We start from the raw sequence: 22,453 nt of genomic DNA, 5'->3' as shown, positions 1-22,453 counted from the left end.
GGCACCTGGTAGGTGGGTGGTTCAACCAAGTCCTAGCTCCTGGTTGTCCTTTGAGAGTGCGGGACGAAAGACTAAATTCTGCCCTGAATGGTGCTTTGGGCATCTATATGGATGCGTGGAAAGGAAAGCTTATGAAGTCAAGGATGCTGTAACTGTATTCAGTGGTTTAACCTTGATCTTGTATCGTAAGAACCAGGAGAACAATTGTATTCCAACAGCACCCTGGTGGGTTGAAAACCTGTTAAGCTGAATACACTAATGGAGAGTTTCTCTTTCCTGTTCTATTTTGCACTTCAATTTCTGGTGCTTTTTAAATTATTTGGCTAACTAGTTTCCAGAACCAAGCAATATACAATTTGTGAATGTTAAAGAACACAACTCAGTTCATGAGACTGGTTGAGTAAAACAACTTTCTGAAGTAAAATAAATTACTGAAATGGATGTTTCTCCTAAAATGACTTTTTAAATATAAAAAAAAAAATGCCACTGAACTGTAAAAACCCTTAAAAAGAGAGAAGGTTCAAAGAGATGATCTTACAATAAGGGTTTAAATTCAGAACCTAAACTCACGCATGTGCAAATTGAAGCTCATCATTCCAAGAATCATCTCTCTTCTCCAGAACCTTCTTGAATGTGAAAAGCATCGCGTCCTGTTACCTCCACCAGGGCTCAGATCTTTTTTTTTTTTTTTTAAACACAATTACTTTATTGATTTCTTACAATCAAATACTGCCAACTAGAATTCCTTCCACTCACGGATCACTAAAAACAAAGAAGACTTCCTTGGTACTTTCAAATGATGCCTTATACAATAAAGTTAGAACTTAAAATGCACCCTCATTAATTATGTAAACTGGTAATTTGTGTTAAAAGGCATAACTAATAATTTGGTTTCTTTCTTCATAACACGGAAATTAAAATATTTCTCCTGATAGTCTTGAGGTTATCACCGTTATGAGTAGTGCACAGTGCGGCACATATGGTTTCATCTGGAAAGGTGTGTCTCACACCTTAAACAAAATGTCATTAACAAAATGCATACATCAACGCCTGAGACAAAGCATGTTTCAAATACGAAGCAGCCCCTCAGGCTGCCATAATATTTAGGTTTTGTATGATCATTTATGACATAACAGATTAATTATACATAACATACTTTTATACATTTTAACCCTGAAGATAAGAAAAATAATTGTTGCTTGAAAAAATTCTTTCAGGCAGCCATTTGATTGGTATCAAGAGAAACTGACCCTCCACGAGTTTAGTGTCTGCCAGGTGGGCATCATCAGCTCAAGTCAGTGAATCAGGTTTGTGACACGCTTCACAGCGACTGTTCCCCACATCCTGGCAATGCGTCTTCTCCCACAGTACACCAGATGACGAGGCATTTCCAGGATTACCCTTGCCTGTGGCTTTCCCTTTTCATTTTTTGTTGCTGGATTAACTGTATTACTTAGTGTTATTTCCTCTTCTCCCTTCTTCTGTGGCCTTCCATTTTAGTTACTCATAAATCCTTTCAGAATATCCTCAGAGAGCTCCATAAAGGGAAGCTCTGGAGATGGAAAATCTGAGGGAGAAGATCGGGTATTGGAATGTACTTGGCTTTCCTGGCATCTGCTGCAAACCTCTGCAAGGCTGAAGAGGGTATAGCAGTTTCTGAATGCAGAGGCGAGCTCGGTAACTCTGACTTTCCCACAAAATCAGCACCCACATCCCGCTCCTTTTCTACTGGACCTTTTAGAAGTCTGGCCTTTTCAGCCGTTACCTGTTTACTTTCTTTCCATAATCTTTCCTTCTCCGCCACAAGGAATTCCACATGCCTCTTCAAATCTGCAACTGGGTTGCCTGCTCCTCTACTCTTGTTTATCGTGTTTTGGGGCTTTGCTTCCAATACACGGCTCTGTTGCTGAAGGAAAAACAGTCGTGTGTCTGGATCCCTGTCACATATGCCCCGAGTCTCGGGCAGGCGTTCCTCTGTGGAGGGCTGTGCTTCTGCATCTTCAGCAGAGGGGCTGAGAGAGGCCTGAAGATGGGCAGCCCCATCCTTGTCTGTGTTCTGCTGGGCCCTTTTCCGTGTCTCCTGGATGAGGAGGCGCGGTTTCATGTGGCTAGGCCTTTGCAATTCCAGTGAAAGGTGAGCCTACTCAGCCTGCGTCAGCTCCATAGCTTCAGAAAGATGCACCACGGCCTTTTTGTGACAGGAAATAGCCTCTTCATATTTGCCTGCAGCTAGTCAACAGTCTGCTTTGATGATGAGCCAGGTTGAGGGGGCCTTCAGTTACTTCCAGAAGACCCCAGGGTAGGCGGCAGTGCCGGGGAACATGGAGGGGACAGCAGAGCAGTGTGATGCAGCTGCGGAGACAGCAGCCCCTCTCAAATCTTTAACCTGCCTCAGCCCTCCCAGCCCCCACTCTGACTCCTATCAGCCCTTGAAATCTGTGATTTCAACCCATGAACACCTCTTTGATCTGTGCCCAGCAAGGACTGGGGCACACTCTTCTGCAGAAAAGACCCATTGACCGTGCAGCCCTTCCCCAGGTGGCACAGCTGCTTCTGGCTCACGGAGCTGTCCAGGGACTGGCCCCTCACCCTGGGCTCCCAGGGGCCCCAGCCCAGCCTGGGCTCACACATGAGCCTAGAGGTTCTATGGAGGCAATGAGGATTTGTCACTGCCGTGACTGCTACTTGAGGCTTTAAGTAGAAGACCACACGCAGCCTTCTAAACGAGTGGGAACCTGAGGTTGCGTGTCAGTAGGAATTTTATCTGTTGCTAGAATAGTGGACTCTTTCATACACCCTATGCTGAATGTACAAGAAGCCTTGGAATCCAATTGTGGATCATTCCTGTGCTATTAGCATGAATACATTTTTTTCAACTTCAGTTTTTACTTTTGTCCAAGTTATGTGTGAATGTAGTTTAAAGTATCAAACAGATCTACAAGGTTTGTTAAAACAAACAGCAGTTCTGTCTCCCTCCTTGCATTTTCCCATCTCTGAGGCAACCACTTTCCTCTCTCTTGGTGTTTTACTATTTACCACTGTTGCTAAATAAGATACTTCTTCATGTCTGAATTTTAAGCTATATATATGTATGTATGTATATATGTGTGTATATGTGTATATATGTATATGTGTATGTGTATATATGTATATATGTGTATATATGTGTGTATATATGTATATGTGTATATATGTATACATGTGTATATGTGTATACATGTGTATATGTGTATGTGTATATATATGTGTATATATGTATATATGTGTATATATGTGTATATATGTGTATATATATATGCTACACACACACACACACACACACACACACACAGTCTACTGATGTTCTATTATCTATCATTGTGTGACAAACTACCCCCAACAACCTTAAAAAACAATCATCTATCGTCTATATTTTGATCACAAAACTGCCATCTGGGCAGGGCTGATGGGACTGCCTGTGTGTACTGAGGCCTCAGCAGGCCTGGCTTGCAGGTTGGGGGTCTGCGTGGCTGCCCACCTGGTGCTGGCTGTGGGCTGAGAGTGGGCCCCTCCATAAGGGCTTCTCCAGAGCTGCTTGGGCTTCCTCACAGAAAGGCAGGTAGGTTTCCAGAGACAGAGAGGGGAAGCTGCCAGTCTCTTAAGGCCTGGGCCTGCAACTGGCACAATGTCCCTTCTGCCATATTAGCTTAGCAGCCCTGGGGCCTGTCAAGATTGAAGAGGCGGAAAGAGAGTTTACAGTCATCTTCAAGCCACAGCTTCCCACTGAGGAAAATGAGCATTTAGCTTCCATTTCACCAACTGCATTCCCTGCATGTGGACACTGTCCCCATCTTCCAGTCCTCCTGATAGAGTTCTGCAGTAAACTAGATCCTGACTCGGCGTTTCTATGGTGATGACTGTGTAAACGCTATTGCCAGATCGTAAACTGTGACTAGCTACCTTTTCTTGCTTGCACTGCTGTTTTCTCTGGAGCCAATCATGGTCTTATCTTCACATGTGGATCATTCTGTATGTACTACTAATCCAACCCGAGGCTCTATGCGAAGTACTTCAATGTCCTCCAGGCTCTTCTGGGGAATTCAGCTTTCTATCCATGTCACTCTACTGCCGCCCTGGGTGGGACGTCCTGGGACGGGTTGCCAGGCACCACCTGGGGCTGAGCTGCTCCCTCACCACTGTCCCGAGCGCTTGCCCCACCGCAGCTTGAAGGACCCTGGGTCCTGTCACTACGGTTTCCTCTTTGTGGCTTCTGCCCTCATTACTGCCCATCTTTCCTGAGAAGGCGAGGGACATGTATCTGTTGAGAGCTCACCTGTCTGCAGTGTTTTTACTCTAGTGGCGCTGAAATGTGTCTCCACGGTGGCAATCATTGTGCCTCCAAGGGCCCTTGTTTTGCTCTCTAGGAACTTTTTGGAGCAACCTCCTCTCGTTTCACGATGGCTTTCTCACCTCCAGGAAGGCATTCATCATTTCTTTTTCTACAGCTTGCTTTTTCCTCTATGGTCTGCGTTCCCCATGGAGCTTGTTTTTTGTTTCAGGAAGTTTTCCTCCATGAAGGGCAATCCCTGGCTGTGCATGGATAGGCATGAGCAGTGTGACTGGAAGCTCTGAGCACACCAAGGGGCTTGCAGACTGAGATGCTCTGGAGGGTGGCCTGGCTGGGTCCCCGAGTTGAGGAATCTCTGAGGTTGGGTTCTTTGTCTCCTGCTGGGATGGAGAGAGAACTGAGAGCTTTGCCAGTCCCTGGTCATGGAATGAGATTGGATGGAGTCTTCCCATCTCTGGCCTGGATGGGGAGGGCCTGGCTATCCATGCCCTGAGGGCTGCCTGGGCACGAGGGCTGTAGTCTCAGCATCCCTTATGCACTTAGCAACACATCCCCCTGAACAGGCCTGGTCCTGGCCCAGAGACCGTTCATTTTGCCTCTGTAGGAGATGGCTCTCCAGGGCCGACCAGTAAGAGGTCGGGACAGGTGCTGGCCTCTGCAGACCACGGTGGGATCTAGGGAGCTGCCTGCCTACTGAATTGTTTGCAACAATGATTCCAGCCATCCCTCTTCACCCCAGCCCAGAGGTCCCCAGAGCTGCTCTCAGTCCCAGAGCTGGGGGTCCTGTGGTGCAGGCTGGGGCAGTTCCAGCTGTTGCTGCTGCTGGCTTTGGAGTCGCCTTTCTCAGGTCAGCTATGCCTGGGACACTCACTCACCCTCTGCTTTCCAGGATCCAAAAGTGCTGTTTGCTCCTCTGCTCTCACCCACCATGCGGTATGGATAGGCCTTAAAATCCTCCCTTTCTTGCCTCTTTGTGGACTTGGAGGAGGGAGTGACAGCAGGAGCATGCTACTCTGCACTCTCCATCCAGAGCCTATACTAATGACTTGCAGCCAGTCAGGCCTGGCCCCAGGCACAGCTAAACGCGCCCAGGCCACCAGGGCCACCCCTGGCTCTTCTCCCAGTTGCAGCAAGTGTACCCTGCTCTCTCCATACCTGGCCAGGCTCCAGCTCCCCTGACCTGGCCTGTTCCTGGCTCTCCAAGGCCCAACTCAATCCACTTCCTCCCAGGTCCTCCTGGGACCTCCTGGTCCATTCTGGCTAGAAGAGACCTCCTCTCCCCGGCCAGACGGAGTTCTATGCCGGGCAGGTCACAGCTGCACATCCCATCCTGCCTGCCCTCCCAAAAGGCACTGCTGGGCAGGCCCGGCTCTCTCGTCCATGCGGCTTTCCTGCTTCCCACCCTGGCCCTGCACACTCAGTGTTCTACTGCCCAGCGGCAGGCACAGCAGATCCTTGCAGGCCTTGTTCTCTGAACACCCCGCAGTGGCCTGGAGAAGCTCTTGTCCCACAAAGGAGCCCAAGCTGTCACTTCGGCTGCATGCGCTCACCATGGGGCCTCCTTGCTGCACTGTCCTCAGGCCACACACAACTCTGGCGGAAGCCCATCTCCACCCGTGACTTTCACAGCCTGTCCCTGTCAGGCCTCTCTGGACGTCTGCACTGTCCCCTCTCAGCCCTTCCTCCCAGCACCTGGGCAATCACAGCCCCTCCTGCCTGGCCTCCCACTTCCTGCCTCGTGGCAGTGCTGCTGGGTGGTGGAGCCGCTGCAGTGGCCTCTGGTGCTGCTTCTGCACAGGCCTTGCCTCCTCTGGTGCCCCCTTCCCAAGCTTCATGCCCGTGCCTCCCTTCCACGGCCTGACATCCTCCTCAGGGGCCAGGAGGCTGCCACCCCAGGCTGTGTGATTCCAGTTCTTTCCTGAGGTCCTTCCTAACAGGAACTGGGGAGGCGTCAGTCTCTCCCCAGGAGGGTGGCTGCAAACTCTGAGAGCTTCAGCTCCTTCCTCAGATGGGCCACTGCCTGCGCCATCTTCCCCATAGGTCCAGGGGGCAGGCACTGACCCTTCAGGGCGGGGACACACTCACTGGCCTCTGAGCATCGCCAGGCCCTGGTCAGGGAATGAGGTTGGTGGTGTCTACCCCTCCCTCCCTCCCCCACGGTGTCTCCTTGAGGAAAAGACAGTCTCGCTCTGTGCCCGGGCCCTGGCCGGCAGGTGCTGTGGGACAGCCCAGGGAATGGCCAAGTCCTCCTTTAGATGAGGGTCGGTGTCTGGTCACTCTTTCTGTTGAGTCCTTTTAGCGAGGGGCCACATAAGAGGCTGGGCCCCCAGTGGACCCATGGAGAGCCATCCCGTGAATGCGTGGCACCGGATTCAGTCAACCATGTTCATTAAAGGAGTGAATGCGACGGGGTGGGGCTCGGTGTGACTGGTGTGGGGAGAAGGCTGGGCTGCCTTCTCTGAGCTCTGGGTAGGGTGTGGCGGCGGCCTGGGCCTGAGCCCAGGTCCTGGCTGGGCACAACCTTGCCAGGTCACTGGAGGCAGAGACCTAGGTCGACCTGATCCTCGTGGATACGGTTTCCACTTCCCCAGATGGGGTGGGGTGGGCTGGGGCTGCCATGGCCTCCACAGCTCCAGGGACCCGCCATGCTTTGGGGCCAGCACGGAAGGTGAGGCTCTCTGAAGAAACTTTGAGCCCAGCATCTGCTTCCCAAACAAGCCCAGGCAGCAGGAACCCCCTTGTTCACCCCGCTGGCTACTCCTTCCTGGGGCCTGGGGGCGCTGGGACATAGGGACAGGTGTCCGTCCGGGTCTGTGCTGCCTGTGAGGGAATAGCTCCCATGCTTTGTGGGAGGCCGTGGGGGACAGGGCCAGCCTGGCCTGAGAAGCCCAGAGAGGAACTTGGCCACTGCTCCTCAGAGGGTGGGCAGCGTGGAGGGGAGGGGAAGGGGCTGGGATGTCTCCTGTTTGGGGCTCTCACAAGTCAGGCTGCCTGGGCCGGGGCAGCACCCCACAGCCTTCTCCACCCCAACACCAAACCCCTAGATGCTCGCCTGTCTGTCCCTGCGGATACTTGGCTGCAGGAGAAGGTTCTGGGGACAGGAACAGATGGGGTGACCGTGGCCTCTGGGACATCTCGGGGGTGGCAGGACACACAGACTGAAGGCCACCTGAGGTGGCTGAGCCCTGGAGGAGGGAAAGGCTCCCAGGGCAGGTGCGGGATGTCTTTGGTCGCCTCCCACAGCCAGCCCCGTCTGACGGTGGCAGAACAAAGGCAGCCGTACCCAGTCACTGTCGTTCAGGCGCTGCGAGGCACTCTGACAAGGGACCCTATTGAGTGTTTCTTTGAAGAAAATTCACTGTAACCAGATCAAATGAGCTTGTTAATCCGGACACCCCAGGAAATGGTGCGGGGGAACAGAGGCCGTGCTCACCATGGCTTTCATCCTAGTTTCTGGCAGCTCTCGGGGACGCCAAGCCACGGAGCTTCCCCCACGGAGGGGGAAGGAGTACAGGCTGGGGTCAGGCTGGCTGGGGAAGGGACTGCCCAGTGGCCGGCCAGCTCTGCTCGGGACCGAGGCAGGTGGGATCCGTGTCACCCAGGCTGTGTCACCAGCAGCCAGTTTCCCCTCCTGGTTTGGAAGGCACTGGAGGGCCCTCCTCCCCTCCCCCAGGCCGGCTCCTCTGTCCAGGCTCCCTTGGCGCTGCCAGGGTACCCACTCACACCAGAGCTGGGCCCAGGACCTCACAGAGTGCTGCTTGAGGAACTGAGGGGAGGGGGTATTACAAGACCCATGACTCCCACCAGGCCCTGTGGAGCTGGTGCAGAGAGGAAGTGGGGACAGGGTTGGACACAGTCACATTCGTCAGGGTGATGGGGGCACTCTCAGTGCTGCATACTAATTCCATTTTTAATCAGGCAGAATGAGACTCCAGCATCAATCTGCCAGGCAGCCAGCTCTGAATCGTGTTGGAACTGACAGGAAAGTTCCAGGTGTTGACATCGGCTCAGCAGCAAGGGGTGAAGCCTGAACTGGGTCCCTTGCCCTGGGTGCAAGGGGCATTCTGCTGCCCAGGCTTCCCAGAGGCGCCCTACACACCAGACGGCACTCCACACTTGATTTTATTCTGTGACACTGATTTGCTGAAACCCCCCATTTCCTGGGCAGAGGAGGGCAGTAGGGCCCAGAAAAAAGGGGGGCCGGCCTCCCAGGAGGACTGGGGCCTGCTCTGCTGGGGTCACTGCTGACCAGGCCTCAGCCTTCCTTCCAGCCCCACCCTCTCCCCTGCAGTTTGTTTAAAAGTTGAGCTGCAAAAATTAAATAAAAATAAAAACAAACCCCTGAGTTGTTAAAAACCAAATTAAAAATCCCCCTCCGTGTCAACAGGTCCTAAAGCCAGTGTGATGGGACAGGCAGGCGGGGCAGGCGGCTGGTGGAGCTCAGCTGGTGCTTGAGTCCTCGGGCTCACCGTCAGACTCCTCCTCCTCCTCCTCCTTCTCAGGGCCCAGGTGGCCCTGGGTGCCTGGCCGCTTCAGGATGGCGCTGTACTTGAGGGCTGTGGACTCTGCCTGCAGGATCACCTCCACCAGGCTGAAGATGGTGATGACCTGTGCAGCGCCCGGCCGTGAGGGGACAAGGATGGCAGGGCCTGATGTCAAGGCGCAGCTCTGCCTCCATCCCTGCAGCAAGACCCCAGGCCCCTCCTTCGGCCTCTGGAAGCCTCTGCTCGCCTGTCTGTAATGGGGGCCCCCTCCAGGAAGAATGCCCTGGGTCAGGGCAGAGTTGGGGAATCAGATGCATCCTGAGCGCTCCCAAGGCTTATGAAACACAACCGGAGGGCCCGGGTCCACGTTCGGGGCACATTGTTGGTGAAAACGGTGCCAGACAATTTCTTGGGTGTAAACTCATAGCTTTCATCAGGTTCTCTAAAGGACCCCAGAAGGCCAGCACCCCTGCATTAGCGGGACAGGCAGAGCCCCTCCTCTCTCCACTGTGGTTGCCCCCAAGAAGGGAAGGTGGTGCCAGAAAGCAGGATCCACAGGAGGGGGTCTGGGTGAGCTGGGAGGGCCCTGAAACCCCACCCGGGAGGCTGCAGTGCTGGGGGAGCCCAGAGGACACAGATGAAGGAATGAGGGGCACTGCAGGAGGCAGGAGAGGGGTCATCAGGACTTGGGGGGCTGGGACACAGAGGGGTTCTGACCTGCTGTGCTGGCTCCTGCTCCATGTCCTCAGGCTCCCAGACCAGCGTGAGTTCCGGTTTCTTGCCCACCTTCTGGAAGTGGTGGGACCGCAGGGCCAGTGCCTGGAGTGCAAACACCAAGCCTCAGGCCTCAGCTCTGGGTGCTGCTGCCTGCCCTTCCACCCTGGAGGGCTTCAATGCTTGGAGGCGGCCCTCAGCCCTTGGCCCTGGCCCACCCCTGCCTGGCTGGAGGGAGATTCAGGGAGGCCCTGCCAGGCCACCTTCAGCTGAGACAGCAGCTGAGAGTGACCAAGGGCCAGGGGTGGGGGCTGGGAAGGCCCGTGGCTCTGTGTGCTATTGGGGGCAAGTGGTGGAGGCGTCCAGGGCTGACTGCACTGAGGTGGGGACAGAGAACTGTGGCAGCGGAGCGCTGCGCCCCCTGCTGGTGCCATCTGTCAGTGCAGGCAGGGCTGGGCCCATGGCAGGGTGAGCTAGGCTTGAACTTCAGGATACAGAGCCCCCAGGGTCTGCAGGGGGACTCTGTCGTTCCTCTTCTGCCCAGCTCCAGGTTATGAACACCACATTTACTGCACACAACGGGCTGGACACTGCACTCCCAGGGCACTCTGGATGTTAGGAAATTCAAAGCCAGGCACAGGGGCAGGTGGTGACCTGCAGACCCCAGGGCCAGCTGGAGCCAAGCCTCTAAGGCAGCATTAGGACAGGCCCATGTCCCCTTGGAGAGAGAACTGTGAGTCAACAGTCACTCAGGGCAGGAGCCGAGCCAGGGACAGCTCTCTTCCTTGTCTTCAGGGGACATAGTTTCCAGAGCGGCCACGGACCATTCGCTGGCCTTTCATTCCTTCACGTTCCTATAAACACAGTCCCCAAAGCCTGCACACCCTGCCGAGCTGTACTGGCCATGGAGAGGCCTGCTCTCTGGTTCCTGGGTCCTTGGGGAAGGGGGCCAGGCCTGACCCTGGGCCTGGAGCCACCATCCCAGGTGGGAGAGCCGGGCGTCTCGGCAAGGCCCATCAGGTGGGCTTTGTGCTAGTGCTGGGGGAGCGAGGGGTGGAGTGTGACCCATCACAGCCTGTGCCCCTCCAGTGTGGGATGGCTTGGGCTGCCCCCCCCCCCCCCCCCCCCGCCCGGGCTCTCCCAGGGCACTCACGTTGCAGTAGATGCGCTTCTGCACACCGTAGCGCAGCACCAGCACGTCGAAGGCTTGCTTCAGGACACCCATCACCATGGCTTCTGACTCCAGGGGGCCACTCTCCTGCAGGGACAGTGCTGCAGCCATGGCACCTCCTGGCACTGCCCTGGGCTCCTCGAGGCCTCCTGGTGAGTAGGGGCCCAGGAGGGTCGGGAGCCAGAGGGAGGTGAGGGGCACCAGGCTGGAGGGCTCACCTTGACCAGAACAGCAAAGAAGAGACTGGTACTGAGCTCCTGCACGCGCTTGGACGCCATGCGGCGGTCGTTACAGTGGTCCGCCTGTTTCTGCAGGGTATCGGGCGCCATGTCTAGTCGCTCCCTATAGCCTGGGAAGAGGGGGCGAAGCATGAGAGTGGGAGCCTGGGGGGCTGGGAAGAGCTATGGTTGGGGGATGGGCTGCATGGCGCTGCACCCTCGCCAACAGATTAGGACCCCAAGCACCCAGCTCCCAGGGCAGCAGAAAGCGGCCCTTCGAGGTCAGCGCCCTCCTCCCGGCTGTGTCCAGGGCTGGCTGTGGGCTCCATGCAGCTTCTGCAGCACCGGCCCGTAGGGAGAGTTTCCAGGCCAGGCTCCCCTGCACTTGGGTCACCCGACCCTTGGACCTCCACGGTCACGGCAGAATGGTCTTGGACCACTGAGCACCCGCTGTGGGGGTGGGCAGCCCTGAGCTGGCCAGGTCTGCCCTGACCCCGACTGCACCCCTCACCTAGCGCGGCAGCCAGGAGGCGGTGCACCAGGACGTCGGCAAAGCGGCGGATGGGCGAGGTGAAGTGTGTGTACAGGGGCACATTGAGCGCGTAGTGCCGGAACTGCGCTGGGTCCTGCAGCAGCCCCGAGCAGAAGTACAGTGCCATCTGCGGGACGGGATGGGTCAGAGCCTGACAAGCCCAGAGCTGCCCAACTAGGCCTGGAAGGCTGGCGCCACCCACAGCCTCACCGTCGGCAGCGATGTGTGGACAGACCTAATGGGCTGCTGGTTGCTGAGTGAAGCCGGGGAGGACTGGGGCCAGGGCCCTTGCTGCACAAGGGGACCCAAGGGGAGGCCAGGAGGCTGGGCAGAGCCCAGGGGTACCCATGTCCTTTCCAGGAGACAAATCTGGCCTGCCTGGGCCTCCCAGATGCCCTCAAGGTGGCAGCACTGAGAATGGCCTGGACAAGCCCACCCTGCTGAGGACCAGGGAGCCAGGAACCCCCAGGATGCTGTCAGGGTAGGGGGCACGAGCTGAGCCTCCCAAGTCCAGTCCCTGCTGAGTCACTGCTGAGCACCACCAGGAGGGAAGAGTCTCTGGCCTACCCTTCCCCAGCATGGGGCCGGGGCTGCTACTCTCGCCCAGGAAGAAGGAAGAAGAAGAAAGAAAGGTGGCGGGGGGGGGGGGGGGGGAGGAGGAGGAGGTGGCGATGGCAGAGGTGGAGGCAGAGGTGGAGGCAGAGGAGGAGGAGGCGACAGCGGAGGAGAAGGAGGAGGAGGTGGAGGTGGTGGTGGTGGAGGTGGAGGAGGAGGAGGAGGAGGAGGAGAAGGAGGAGGAGGTGGAGGTGGTGGTGGAGGAGGAGGAGGAGGAGAAGGAGGAGGAGGAGGTGGTGGTGGTGGTGGAGGTGGAGGAGGAGGAGGAGAAGGAGGAGGAGGTGGTGGTGGTGGTGGTGGAGGAGGAGGAGAAGGAGGAGGAGGAGAAGGAGGAGGAGGAGAAGGAGGAGGAGGAGGTGGAGGTGGTGGTGGTGGTGGAGGAGGACAATGAGGAGGAGGAAGAGGAGGAGGCCGCCTGCGGTTTTGTTGGACCGGGGGCTGCAGACGCTGTCTGCTGGAGACACAAGCAGAAGCCAAGGAGCCTGTGGGTCTTTGTTCAAGGAGGCAACGTCCATCCTCCCATCTGGCCAGAGTGGGAGGAGGGAGAGAAAGCCCAGGATGCGATCCCCTGCTCTGTGCAATACGGGCCTCAGGCTCTTGGAGCTTCTTCTCCAGCCCAGGCCCACCTTTGGTTGGGGCCGTCCTCATCCCCTCTGGCACTGATCCCGCCCAGCTGAAGCCATGCTTCACCCGGGCACCTCTGTGCTCGCCAATGCTCCACCCCACAGAAGCCAAGCGAGGCAGTTTCTGGCCTGCCAGCCTCGGCCCTTCTCGTCTCTGACACCTGACCCTCCCAGGGGCTGAGACACAGAGGGCTGAGTTCCAAAGGCCCTTGTGCTGGGCAAGAGGCAGGACTGGGGCAGGGGGAGATACCGAGAGTCTTTAGGGACCAGCGCATAGCCCGTCCCAGCTGGGGCCACAGCCCCTGAAGCTGTTTGTCCTGCAGTCCCCGAGCTTTCCGGGCTGGGTGTCAAGGCCAGTGCTACTGCCTGGGAGCGAGTGAACGGGTTCCTCGCAGAGGTCCAAGGTCACTCCTGTGTGTCTCTCTGGCTCCCTTGCTCCCTGGCTGCTGTACACACTCACCCTCCTGTGCCCTCGGCCAGACAGACAACCAGCTCCCGTTACTCTGTGCACACGGGCCCTGGAATCCAGGGCGCAGCTGATGGTCACCTGCTCGGCTCCCTAACTCCACTTCCCTTCCAGCCCCTGCTGGGCCCTGGGTTAAGTCGGGGGCAAGTCTCTGGGGGAGGTGGGCACAGCCTCCACTCCCAGACATGTCTGGGCTTTGTTCTCAGTGGTGGCCCAGTTCCCCAGATGACCTGGGTGAGGTTGATGAAGGGCCCTGGCCCCTCTTGGCTGGTGGAGGTGGCTCAGGGTCGGGTGGGATGGGTGGGGACCATGGCTTTCCCACAGGCCCAGCCATCCCTGGGACAGCCCTGGTGTCCTGATGCAGATGCTCACTGGGGACTGCGTGCCCCCTCACACCTTTCTGCGCTCTCTGCTGCTGCCCTGCCCTGTCCCCACCCCAGTTCCCGGGGCTGAGGAACAGGAGCACCGCAGACCTGGTAACTCTCTGCCATCGGATTCCTGGGCAAGGGCGCCTCTGAGCTCCCTGGGAGGTGAGCCAGGAGAATGCAGCCTTTTCAGGTTCTGGCTAACTCAGGAGCGGCTCCGATCTCTGGAGCTCCAGCTTGGCTTGTACCTCCTTGGAGGTGATGGCGTCAGAGGCAGGCACATGGGAGGGGCCCCAGCAGGGCAGAGCCAGAGGCAGTTCTGGGACTCAGGGGCTGCTGTGCCTTCTCTGCCAGGCCTAGAGCCTCTGCAGTGTAGAACAGAGAGAGCCCAGTGGGCACAGCCCAGCCCCTCTCTGCTGTGGGTGCCACAGGTGCTTGGCTGGGCAGACACTTGTGACTGGGGGCAGGTCACGGTGACCAGGCCCAAGCAGGCCCTGATGGCTTCAAACCCAGCAGAGCTTGAAGTGTCAGAAAATAAATCCACTGAGGTCAGCTGAAGCCATCCAGTTCTTGTGAACAGATTGAATCTGCCGAGTGACCGAGCCCCTAAAATACAGCCTGTCCCTGCCCCTGGGCCGGGGTGGGACCCAGAGCCGACCCATCAACATCCACTGCTCCCGCTGACCCGAGGGTCCTCTGGGGTCCTGGTCCCAGGATGCTCGGGCCCTGCACAGGTGAAGCTCAGCCTGGGGGGCTGTGACAGGCATCCCAGAGCAAGCCCAGCTGTCCACCCCACAGGCTGCCACCTCCCTACAGGCCCAGGCCTAGGCCCCCGGCCAAGTCTGCTTCTTTCCCACACTGGCCAGAGGCTGACAGCTGGTTCTGGACTCCACATGTGGGGGTGGAGCTCCACAGTGTTCCCTGGGACAGGAAGCCACATGGGACCCTGTCTCTCCTCTAGGACCCCAGCCTGACGGAGGTCTCAGTAGCCCCTCAGCTCCAGGGCACACTCCTTGAGCGAGTGTGAGCAGGAGACAGCGGCTCAAACTTAAGAGGCTCAGGGTGCCCCCTTCTAGGTGCTGCCTGGGGTCGGCCTCCTCTCCCACCCTCTGGCAGAGGAGGAGCAGCCCCCGTCCACCCAGCCATGTCCAGAGCAGGCAGGAACGGTGGGGGCCTGTGCTTGCACGTGGAGGTCACAGGTCTGGGGCTAGTGTGCTCCCGGGAGCGGGGGAAGCCGGGGCTGGGCCCTCCTTACCTGCATGGGCCGGGAGCACATGTTGGTGAGCACCTCCTTCCGGGCCAGTGAGTACTTGTCATCTCCAAATGTTTGGGTCAGGCTTTTCTAGAAGCAAATCCCAGAAACCTATGTGATGTGTGGTCCAGCTTGGGGCGAGACTCTGGGCCCTGTCATCCGCTGAGCACCTCATGCCCAGCTCTTGGGGGAGGAGTTGCCTGTGGGGCTCAGCCCTGCTCAGAGGGGATGGGTGGGGAGAGGGGGGCAGCCGCCCATACCCTGTGGCCCACACTTCCATGTTTTTGCTGGCTGGCCTGGACTCACTGGGCTCCAGCTCTCTGGCCTGGGGCACCTGCCTTCCCCTCCCAGGGTTGGGCCTGGGTGAGATGTCTCCCTCCTCCAGGACCACAGCCAAGGCCCTGGGTTTCTTAGCTTTGCCCCAGGCAGGGAGCACCTGAAAGTACCCACCAGGAGCATTCCCAGGATTCCTACAATTCCAGCCCCCACTCTGAAAGCCTCTGGGCCCAAGACCAGCCCTTTCTGGCCACAGGACCCCTGCCCTCTGCTAGGAGTCCAGGGTCCCCCAGCTTGGCACAGTCCTGGTGAAGGGGCAGGTCCCATTGTCAGGGCCCCTGTGACTCAGAGAGGCCCTTTCTCCCAGGGCCTCCTTCCCTACAGGAGAGACCTGGCTGAAGGGGAGGGACTCTGGGGGGAAGCAGAGGCCACTGGACCCCCCCCCCCCACCTTCCAGGTCTTTCTCTTCTTTCCCCCAAGCAGGGCCTCCCCCGAATCCTGCCCACCACTCACATTGAGGGCTCCTGCGGAGCTGAAGTCCACGGGCAGCCCCATCTGGTCGCAGAATTCCACCAGGTCACTGAGCATCCTTGTTTGGGGCGGGGGGTGCCGGCGCAGCAGGGCCTGCTCGGGGAAGGCGCGGTGGATCTTGTGGGCCACTGCCATGTTGGCCAAGAGCATGAACTCCTCCACGAGCCTGCAGAGGGTGGGTGGGATGGGAGGGACCGCTGGGGTTGGGGGACAGGTGCGCAGGCTTTCCCACGCTGCAGCCTGCCTGGCTCTCTATCACCCTTCAGGTCTCAGCTTAAAGACAACCTCCCAGCTGCCTCATCTCATGTGTTCCGCCAAGTCCCTGTCTTGCCCAGCACCCCCATGGTCTCCCCTGCACCAGTTGGTCTACACCGCCTTCTCCTCTGACTGGTTAGCTCCTGTGCTGGCTCTCCCAGAGGGGGACCCTGGAGAGCAGGGAAGCACCTATCTATTAAATAATTCACTGCAGCAGCCCCAGAGCTCAGCAGCCCACCCAATCCAGAGAAGGCACCGAGGAAAGATCTCTGCTGAATGACAGGATGCTTGGAACACTCGGGCAGCCCAGGCTGTAAGAGGGCACCATGCTCGCCCAGGGCATGGGAACCCTGGGGCCCCAGCTCAGCCCCTGCTCTGAGGGCTCCCTGAGGCATGTGGCAGTAGTGAGTGGACCAAGGACCCCTCAGTCCCAGGAGTGCTGGGCTCCCTTCTCCTCTGGGGACGGTGCCTTGTTAGAGGGAAGCCTCCCAACAGGGTCTCTGAGGGTAGACAGGACGGTCTGAGGCAGCAGGAGAGAAGCCCTCGCCAGAGGACAGGGCAGGAGTGGGGATGGGGTGAGACCACAGAGTCACCCTTTCAGGGGCTGCTGCTCTGGCTTTGCAGCACTTGGGTGTCATTAGACTCAACAGTCACTGTGAATGGATGTGGCTCCCCACAGAAGGACTGAGCAGGCCAAGGTCCCAGACTGAAGGAGCGGGGACCGATAGGCTATGTGGGACGTGAACCAGGCAAAGGCTGGGGGGCTGGTATCACACAGCACTGAGGTCAGCACCACTGACCCTACCACCAAATCTGGGGCAGGAGGCCACGCACTTCTTTTTCCTGCCTTTGGTGGGACAAGAAGATCACACATGTGCACAAGAGCTGGAGCCTGTTGTGATGGACGCTTGGGCATGTCCTCATGCCTTGGTGACCAGGACCCTCTCTTCATGGGGAAAGCCGCCCCCTCAGGGAGACATGGGGCTATCGGGGCCTTGACCAGCCTGGGGGGACTCTGCCTTCCCTGCCTTTCCCCAGCCTTCATGCCCAGCCCTGAGCTTTCCCCTTGAGTGAGAGAGATCAGGGAGGAAGCTCCCACAGGCCTGGCTGCAGCCAGAACCCTGCCATCAACTTCCCTTCCTGGAGGTTTGAGTAGTGCTACAGGTGAGCCTCGTCATCTGGCCATGCTCGTGGAAAGAAAGCCAGCCACAGAGAGAGAGAACCCTGGCATATAGAGCCCCTCCTCCACCCAGGGTGGGCCTGCCAGGGCAGACGTGTGGCTGTGCTCTGCCAGGATGTCCTGAGAGCATATCTGCCTCCCCCGGGGGCCTGAGATGCAGAGGAAGAAGGGCTGGGAAATGCCCCAGGAAGGCGGGCACCACCTGGAGAGCAGGGAAGCCAGCCCAGCACCCCTAGCACCTCCTCTGGGGACTAGTGGGGACTTTTTTGGGCTGGCTCATGGCACACAGTAAGGCAGGTGACAGCTGGGATGTGTGACCACAAGGATCAAGCTTCAGCCTGCCCTTCTACCACACAGGACACCCAGCAGGTAAAAGGAGGAGCATCCATGTTGCCCTCTGGGTGGCAGTAACGGCCTGTGATGTGCCACCCCACCTCCCAGCCCTAATCTGTGCTTGTGCCCACCACTTCCTGCCAAAAACCTTGTGTTCAAGCCCTTAACCCACTACAAGTCTCCCAAGCCCAAGTTTGACTCTCAGCTCCACAACATTCTTGCCGTGGGATTCTGAACAAATCACAGAGCCCTCCCCATCCTCTGTCTCAAATGCAGGACAGGGGTCACAATGGCACCTGCTCAGGGCTGTCATGGACGCAGAGAAAACAGGTTCTGCACTGGCAGGCCCTCTGCCTGATGCATTGAAAGCCCTCAGGACGCAGGCACTGTTCTCCTGTTGCCCCACCTGCCCCCCACATGGCCAGCTGGGGGTCTCCTCAACATGCCCTGCGATTTTCATCCCTGCCATCAATCTGTGTTCCTCAATTCTTTTGAAGCCTCCCTGAAAAGCAGGCTGCAGTCCCCCACATGAACACTGACTGTTCTAGGCTCACCTGTATCACTGTCTGGTGCCATTAGACTGTTCTTATTTGGATTTCATAATAAGATATTGTGAACCCAAGAGGAATCAAAATTCCTGCTTGAAAAATAATCTGATACTGGTCAGGCCATCAGCACCGAAATGCTTCAGATGCACACAATCATGCATACTTTTGCCCTCTCACTCCATAAAAACTACTATGTGCCAGGCACGGTTCTGGACTTTTCTCCCCATGCAGTTGGACAATCCTCCTGGGCAGGAGCATCCAGGCAATTCTGTGGTGCCTGCTTTCCCCTCCAGCCCAGCTGCAGGCTTGCCGGAAGAGGGACAAGTGTAGCCTTAGTCCCGACCCTGGGCTGCATTTTGCAGTGTGGCCAGCAGGGGGCAGCATGACCCCATAGCGGGCAGCACTGAGGCTGCAGGCTAAGGAGGCCACCAGGCAGGCAGGGTGAAAGAGCAGGGCTGTGTGAGGTGGCCCCTGGTTACTCCTCTATGCCCATGCCCCACCCTCTATGGGTTTAGGAACTGAATATCTGGGGGCCTCTCAGGGCTGAGCCAGGCTCCTGCTCTCAGTTCCTGCAGGCGCTCTCCACATCCCTTCTAATGGTCTTCAGTAAACACGAGGACAAGGACAGGAGGGAGGGGACAGGGAGAGGGTGGGGCCGCTGTGGAAGCCCCTGCCAAGACCACAGACCTCAGGCAAGCTGCTTTCCTGGCAACTCCGCTACCTGCCCTCCCTGGACCCCAGCACAGTTCCCGGAGTCACCTCTGCCCTTGACAGAGAACAAGTACACTCTTGGTGACCTTGAACGTGAAGCCTGGTGAGGCTTTGGAGGAGAGGCCCACCTTGCCAGGGCCCTTGGTGTGGCTGAGTCTCTGCTTCCCTTGCGGTCTCAGCCTCTCCCTCCCTCCTGGGGCTGGGAGTCAGGACAGCACCTGTGGAGCTCTGGCCCAGCTAGTTAGGCCACATTAAGCAGGGACCCAGACAAAGGTCAAGGGCACTGAGGAGGGAGCTAGCACCACAGAAAGTCCACTTCCCAGGTGCAGCCTTGGCCATGATGTTTGAAGACAGCTGCAGGGATTGTTTGGTGCCCTCATGTCCTTCTGATGCTGCAAGTAGCAGATGGGGGCAGAGTGAACAGGTAGGCTGTGAGTAGGAGTGAACGAAGGTGGGGCTGACCCCTGGCTCTGGCGGTGGCACCCTGGGGTGGCTGGAAGGTGGGTCCCCAGTGGAGTTTGGGGACAGAAAGGTGCAGGCCAAGCCCAGCTGCCAGCAGCCAGAGTTGCACCGAGTTCAGTATTCACCATTGCAAATGGAACCTGGCACCACGGGTCAGAGAACTGAGCTGGATGGTGCAGGGTGGGTGGGGTAGGGAAGGTGGGGGTCAGGGCTCTCATCTGCAGCCAGCACAGGCTCCACAGTCCCCCACCCTGTCAATTCCCTGGTGGGCCAGCAGGTGGCGCCCAGCCTCTTTCTCCCCAAGGTCCTGGGATGGGGAGGCTCCAGCTTAGAGCCTGCACTCCTATGGGAACCCAGGGCCAGAGATGACCCGGTCAGCAGGGCCCTCTCCCCTGACCTCCTCCCTCCCTCTCCTGGGGAGCTGTGCTAGGTGCACAGCCTAGGCAGCCAAACCTCCGAAACACCCCAAGCTATCCTGGGTGGTCAGGTTGAGCCGCTCCACACTCTGGGCCACGGGAGCCCTGAAGGGGGCAGAGTGGGCACTGGGGCTGCTGGACGGGAGGGCGCCCTGCCCCCTGCCCCGGCCTTAGACCTTCCTCCTCTGATGTGGGCACTGGCCCTAGTGTCACCCCGCTCCTCCCAGCACCAGGGGCACAGGCATGAGATCACTGGGCCCTGCGGGGGATGGGGCGCTGGAGCTCAGGTACTGCCTGACAACTGCTTTCCGAGGGGCTGGGAATGGCTGCCAGCCAGCATCACCTTCCAGAACAGCAAGCTAAGGCCTCGGAGACGGGGGCCTTGGATCCGGGCCTGGCATCAGCCAAGCGTCTGGAACCTGCACCACCAGAGCCCCACCACTCTGGAGGTCTGGGGTGGGGCTGTGCTGTGACAGCGGCTGCAGGGCCAGGACCCCAGCTCCTCGGCACTCACTCCCAGCACCTCTCCTCCCTGAGTCTGGGCCTCCCTGGGGCAGGAGGGGGTGGGGAGGGGGAGGCTCAGGTATGAGGCTCAGCGAGCCCCTCACACACTGTGGCAGACAGCAGGGAAAGGCCACCAGCCCCCCGCACACGGTACACACTCCCCACAGCAAGGGTGACACTGGTAGAGACAGAGGTTCCCAGAGTGCACAAACGTTCCTCTAAAGAAAAAGCAACATCAATATATGAAACGCAGGGCTCTTCATGCGTTTACAACAGGGCGTCCTTCACCCTGAAGGTGCCAGCGAGCATCAAGACTGCAGAGCCAGCCACTGGGTGCCGCATTCCTGCTGGCTCAGGTGGGACCTGTTTCTGTCGCATCTTAAAGGACGATGCTGGGAAAGGCTGCTCTTGCCCTGGCAGGGCTCAGAGGTGATGCGATGAGAAAGGGGTGAAGCCATCTGCGCTTCAGAGGAAGCCTGCCTTCCCTGACCATCGAGGAACTGGATCTGAGTACTTCTCTGCTCAGCTGAAAGGCTGGGGCTGGGTTTTGATAGTCAGGGATCCAGGGCATCTGTGGCCAGGAAGGTCCTGTCTGGCAGGTGGTAAGGGTTGGGGGGTGTCCCTCCCCTCTCCTGGCCCTGCCATGGAGACGAGGGGCTTCTCCTCAGTGGCTTGCATGGAATGCCAGCCCTACCACTCACCTGCTTCTTAAGCTCATGGAATCTCAATTTGTTTCCCTGTAAAACAGGGAAGCAATGTTCAAGTTCCTGGCCTTGAATAAATAAGACATTATTATTACACATCTTATGATGTGACTGGCCTGGATGCCCCAACTCTAGGACTTGGGCAAAAAACACAGTAAAAGCAACATTTCTAGAAGTTTCTTCTGCCTCCCCTACCCTCACCACAAAGCCACCCTCTGGCAAGGAAGCCAGAGGTGTCCCATTTCAGATCCATGCACCTGCTAAAGTGCTGACAAACTCACCTCACCCCTTCCTCACACAGGACACTCAGAGAGTGGCTTTGGAAATGAGCGGGAGCCGGGGCAGAGGGGCAGGACCAGTGCCCAAAGCTGAAAATGTGTCCATTTTCAAAGGCCAAAGGCAAATGTGGGACAGAAACAGCCTCTTCTGCCCTCAGCCACCAGGGTCCTTGTCACACTCTGTGGGAGGCTCCTGCTAATGGAATGAGGCCACTCACAGAGCTTGTTCAATTAGCTCTTGCTGAAAACTGCTAACGGGCTTTGATAAGAATTGCTCCCAGCCAATTTCAGGCTCATTTCTTCTGCAGACCAAATTTTCCACACTTGGGCACACGCTGCCTGTAAGCTCCAGAGCCCTGGGCTCTGCCGAGGCCATGAAGGCAGCTGCTGGGCCTGTCTCAGAAGCTGTGTACCCAACCATGGCCTCTTCTCCATGGCTGGGCAACCCATGGGGTGCAGGTGACGGCCACCTTTACGTAGAACCTGCTGTGTTCTTAGCAGCTGGAAATTGAGTGTAGTGTGGCGGAAACCGCAGAGCCCTGAGAGGCAGGGGTCTACGGAGCACTGAATTGCAGGCTGCTGGGGAGGGAAAGTGGAAGAGATCTTGGTGGCAGCTCTGTTCCAGGCCAGGCCAGGTGGGGCTGGGGGCCTGGGAGCTGGAAAGTGGAGGCCTGGAGAAAGGGAGCCGCAGGCAGAGCACCTTGCCTGGGTGGGGGAGGGGGATGGGGAGAAAGTGCAGCTGCTTGACTGATGGACCCCCACCCGCAGCTGGCCATGCACCCTGCTGCCAGTCTCCAGCAGAGGGTGCCGTGGCCGCTGGGTGGCCCACCAGTCACAGCTCAGGCCTCTCGCTGACCCCTCTCCTACTGGGTGCACTGCAACCTCCTGAATGCATTGGACGTTTCCATGAAACCACAGAGAAATGAATGGGGCCCAGTTCACAGGCATGGAAAAGCACAGATGAGAAGGCCTCTGGAGCCAAACATCATATGCCTGCAGGGGAGGCCAGAGCCAGGTTTCCTAGGCTGGGAGGCTCAGTCCACGGCAGGGCCTTTCTATAGGTGAGTGGGCGGGCCCCTGCTGTAGCCAGACACATTCTGCACCTGTTTTTCTAGCTCCAAAGGAAGGAAGTCCCCAGAGGCTAGATGGCCACATTTGGGCCCTCAGGCCTTGCCAAAGGGAGGCCCAGTGGCCGTAATGGGGAGCGAAAGGAGACTTGCTGGGAGCTGGGGCCGGGCTGACAGTGCAGAAGGCCCTTGTCAGCGTAAAGCCCAGAAGCCTCATTCGCTCCCCAAGTTCGGGCTCTGCTCCCAGAGGTAGGGGCAGGCCTGCAGGCTGGCAGCGGCCCTGCCCCCAAGCAGAACCAGGTGCCAGTCTGTGCTGTGTGGTCTTGCAGAGCGTGGTCATTAGGGCTTGCTGGCTGCTTTATGGTGTTGACACATAAGCCTCTCTCCAGTGCCAGCCCCTGCCCAACCGGAACTGGAAACA

At 57.9% G+C, this 22,453-nt stretch overlaps 1 protein-coding gene and 1 pseudogene across 4 annotated transcripts in view; both read right to left on the bottom strand.

Moving 5' to 3' along the window:
- Window positions 1-676: 676 nt before the first annotated feature.
- LOC115933789 (nuclear receptor-binding factor 2-like) lies at window positions 677-5,880 on the bottom strand (annotated as a pseudogene).
- Window positions 5,881-8,431: 2,551 nt separating this feature from the next.
- DIS3L2 (DIS3 like 3'-5' exoribonuclease 2) overlaps window positions 8,432-22,453 on the bottom strand; it is a 365,113-nt gene continuing 351,091 nt past the window's right edge. For 2 of the 4 annotated variants that reach the window (XM_055379768.2, XM_063695282.1), the window contains exons 15-21: window positions 15,557-15,740; window positions 14,771-14,857; window positions 11,426-11,573; window positions 10,915-11,045; window positions 10,679-10,783; window positions 9,529-9,630; window positions 8,432-9,007 (exon numbers count right to left, since the gene is read on the bottom strand). In XM_055379768.2, coding sequence (XP_055235743.1) covers window positions 8,768-9,007; window positions 9,529-9,630; window positions 10,679-10,783; window positions 10,915-11,045; window positions 11,426-11,573; window positions 14,771-14,857; window positions 15,557-15,740 — 997 coding nt within the window. In that variant the 3' untranslated portion in view covers window positions 8,432-8,767. Of the gene's footprint in view, window positions 9,631-10,678; window positions 10,784-10,914; window positions 11,046-11,425; window positions 11,574-14,770; window positions 14,858-15,556; window positions 15,741-22,453 lie in introns of all 4 variants that reach the window. The other 2 variants (XM_055379769.2, XM_055379766.2) reach the window with 2 other exon arrangements.

The sequence above is a fragment of the Gorilla gorilla genome, chromosome 11 (genome assembly GCF_029281585.2).
Source record: "Gorilla gorilla gorilla isolate KB3781 chromosome 11, NHGRI_mGorGor1-v2.1_pri, whole genome shotgun sequence".
Taxonomy (NCBI): Eukaryota; Metazoa; Chordata; class Mammalia; order Primates; family Hominidae; genus Gorilla; species Gorilla gorilla.
The sequence above is the reverse complement of the archived record's forward strand: the minus strand, read 5'-3'. Positions and strand labels throughout refer to the sequence as shown.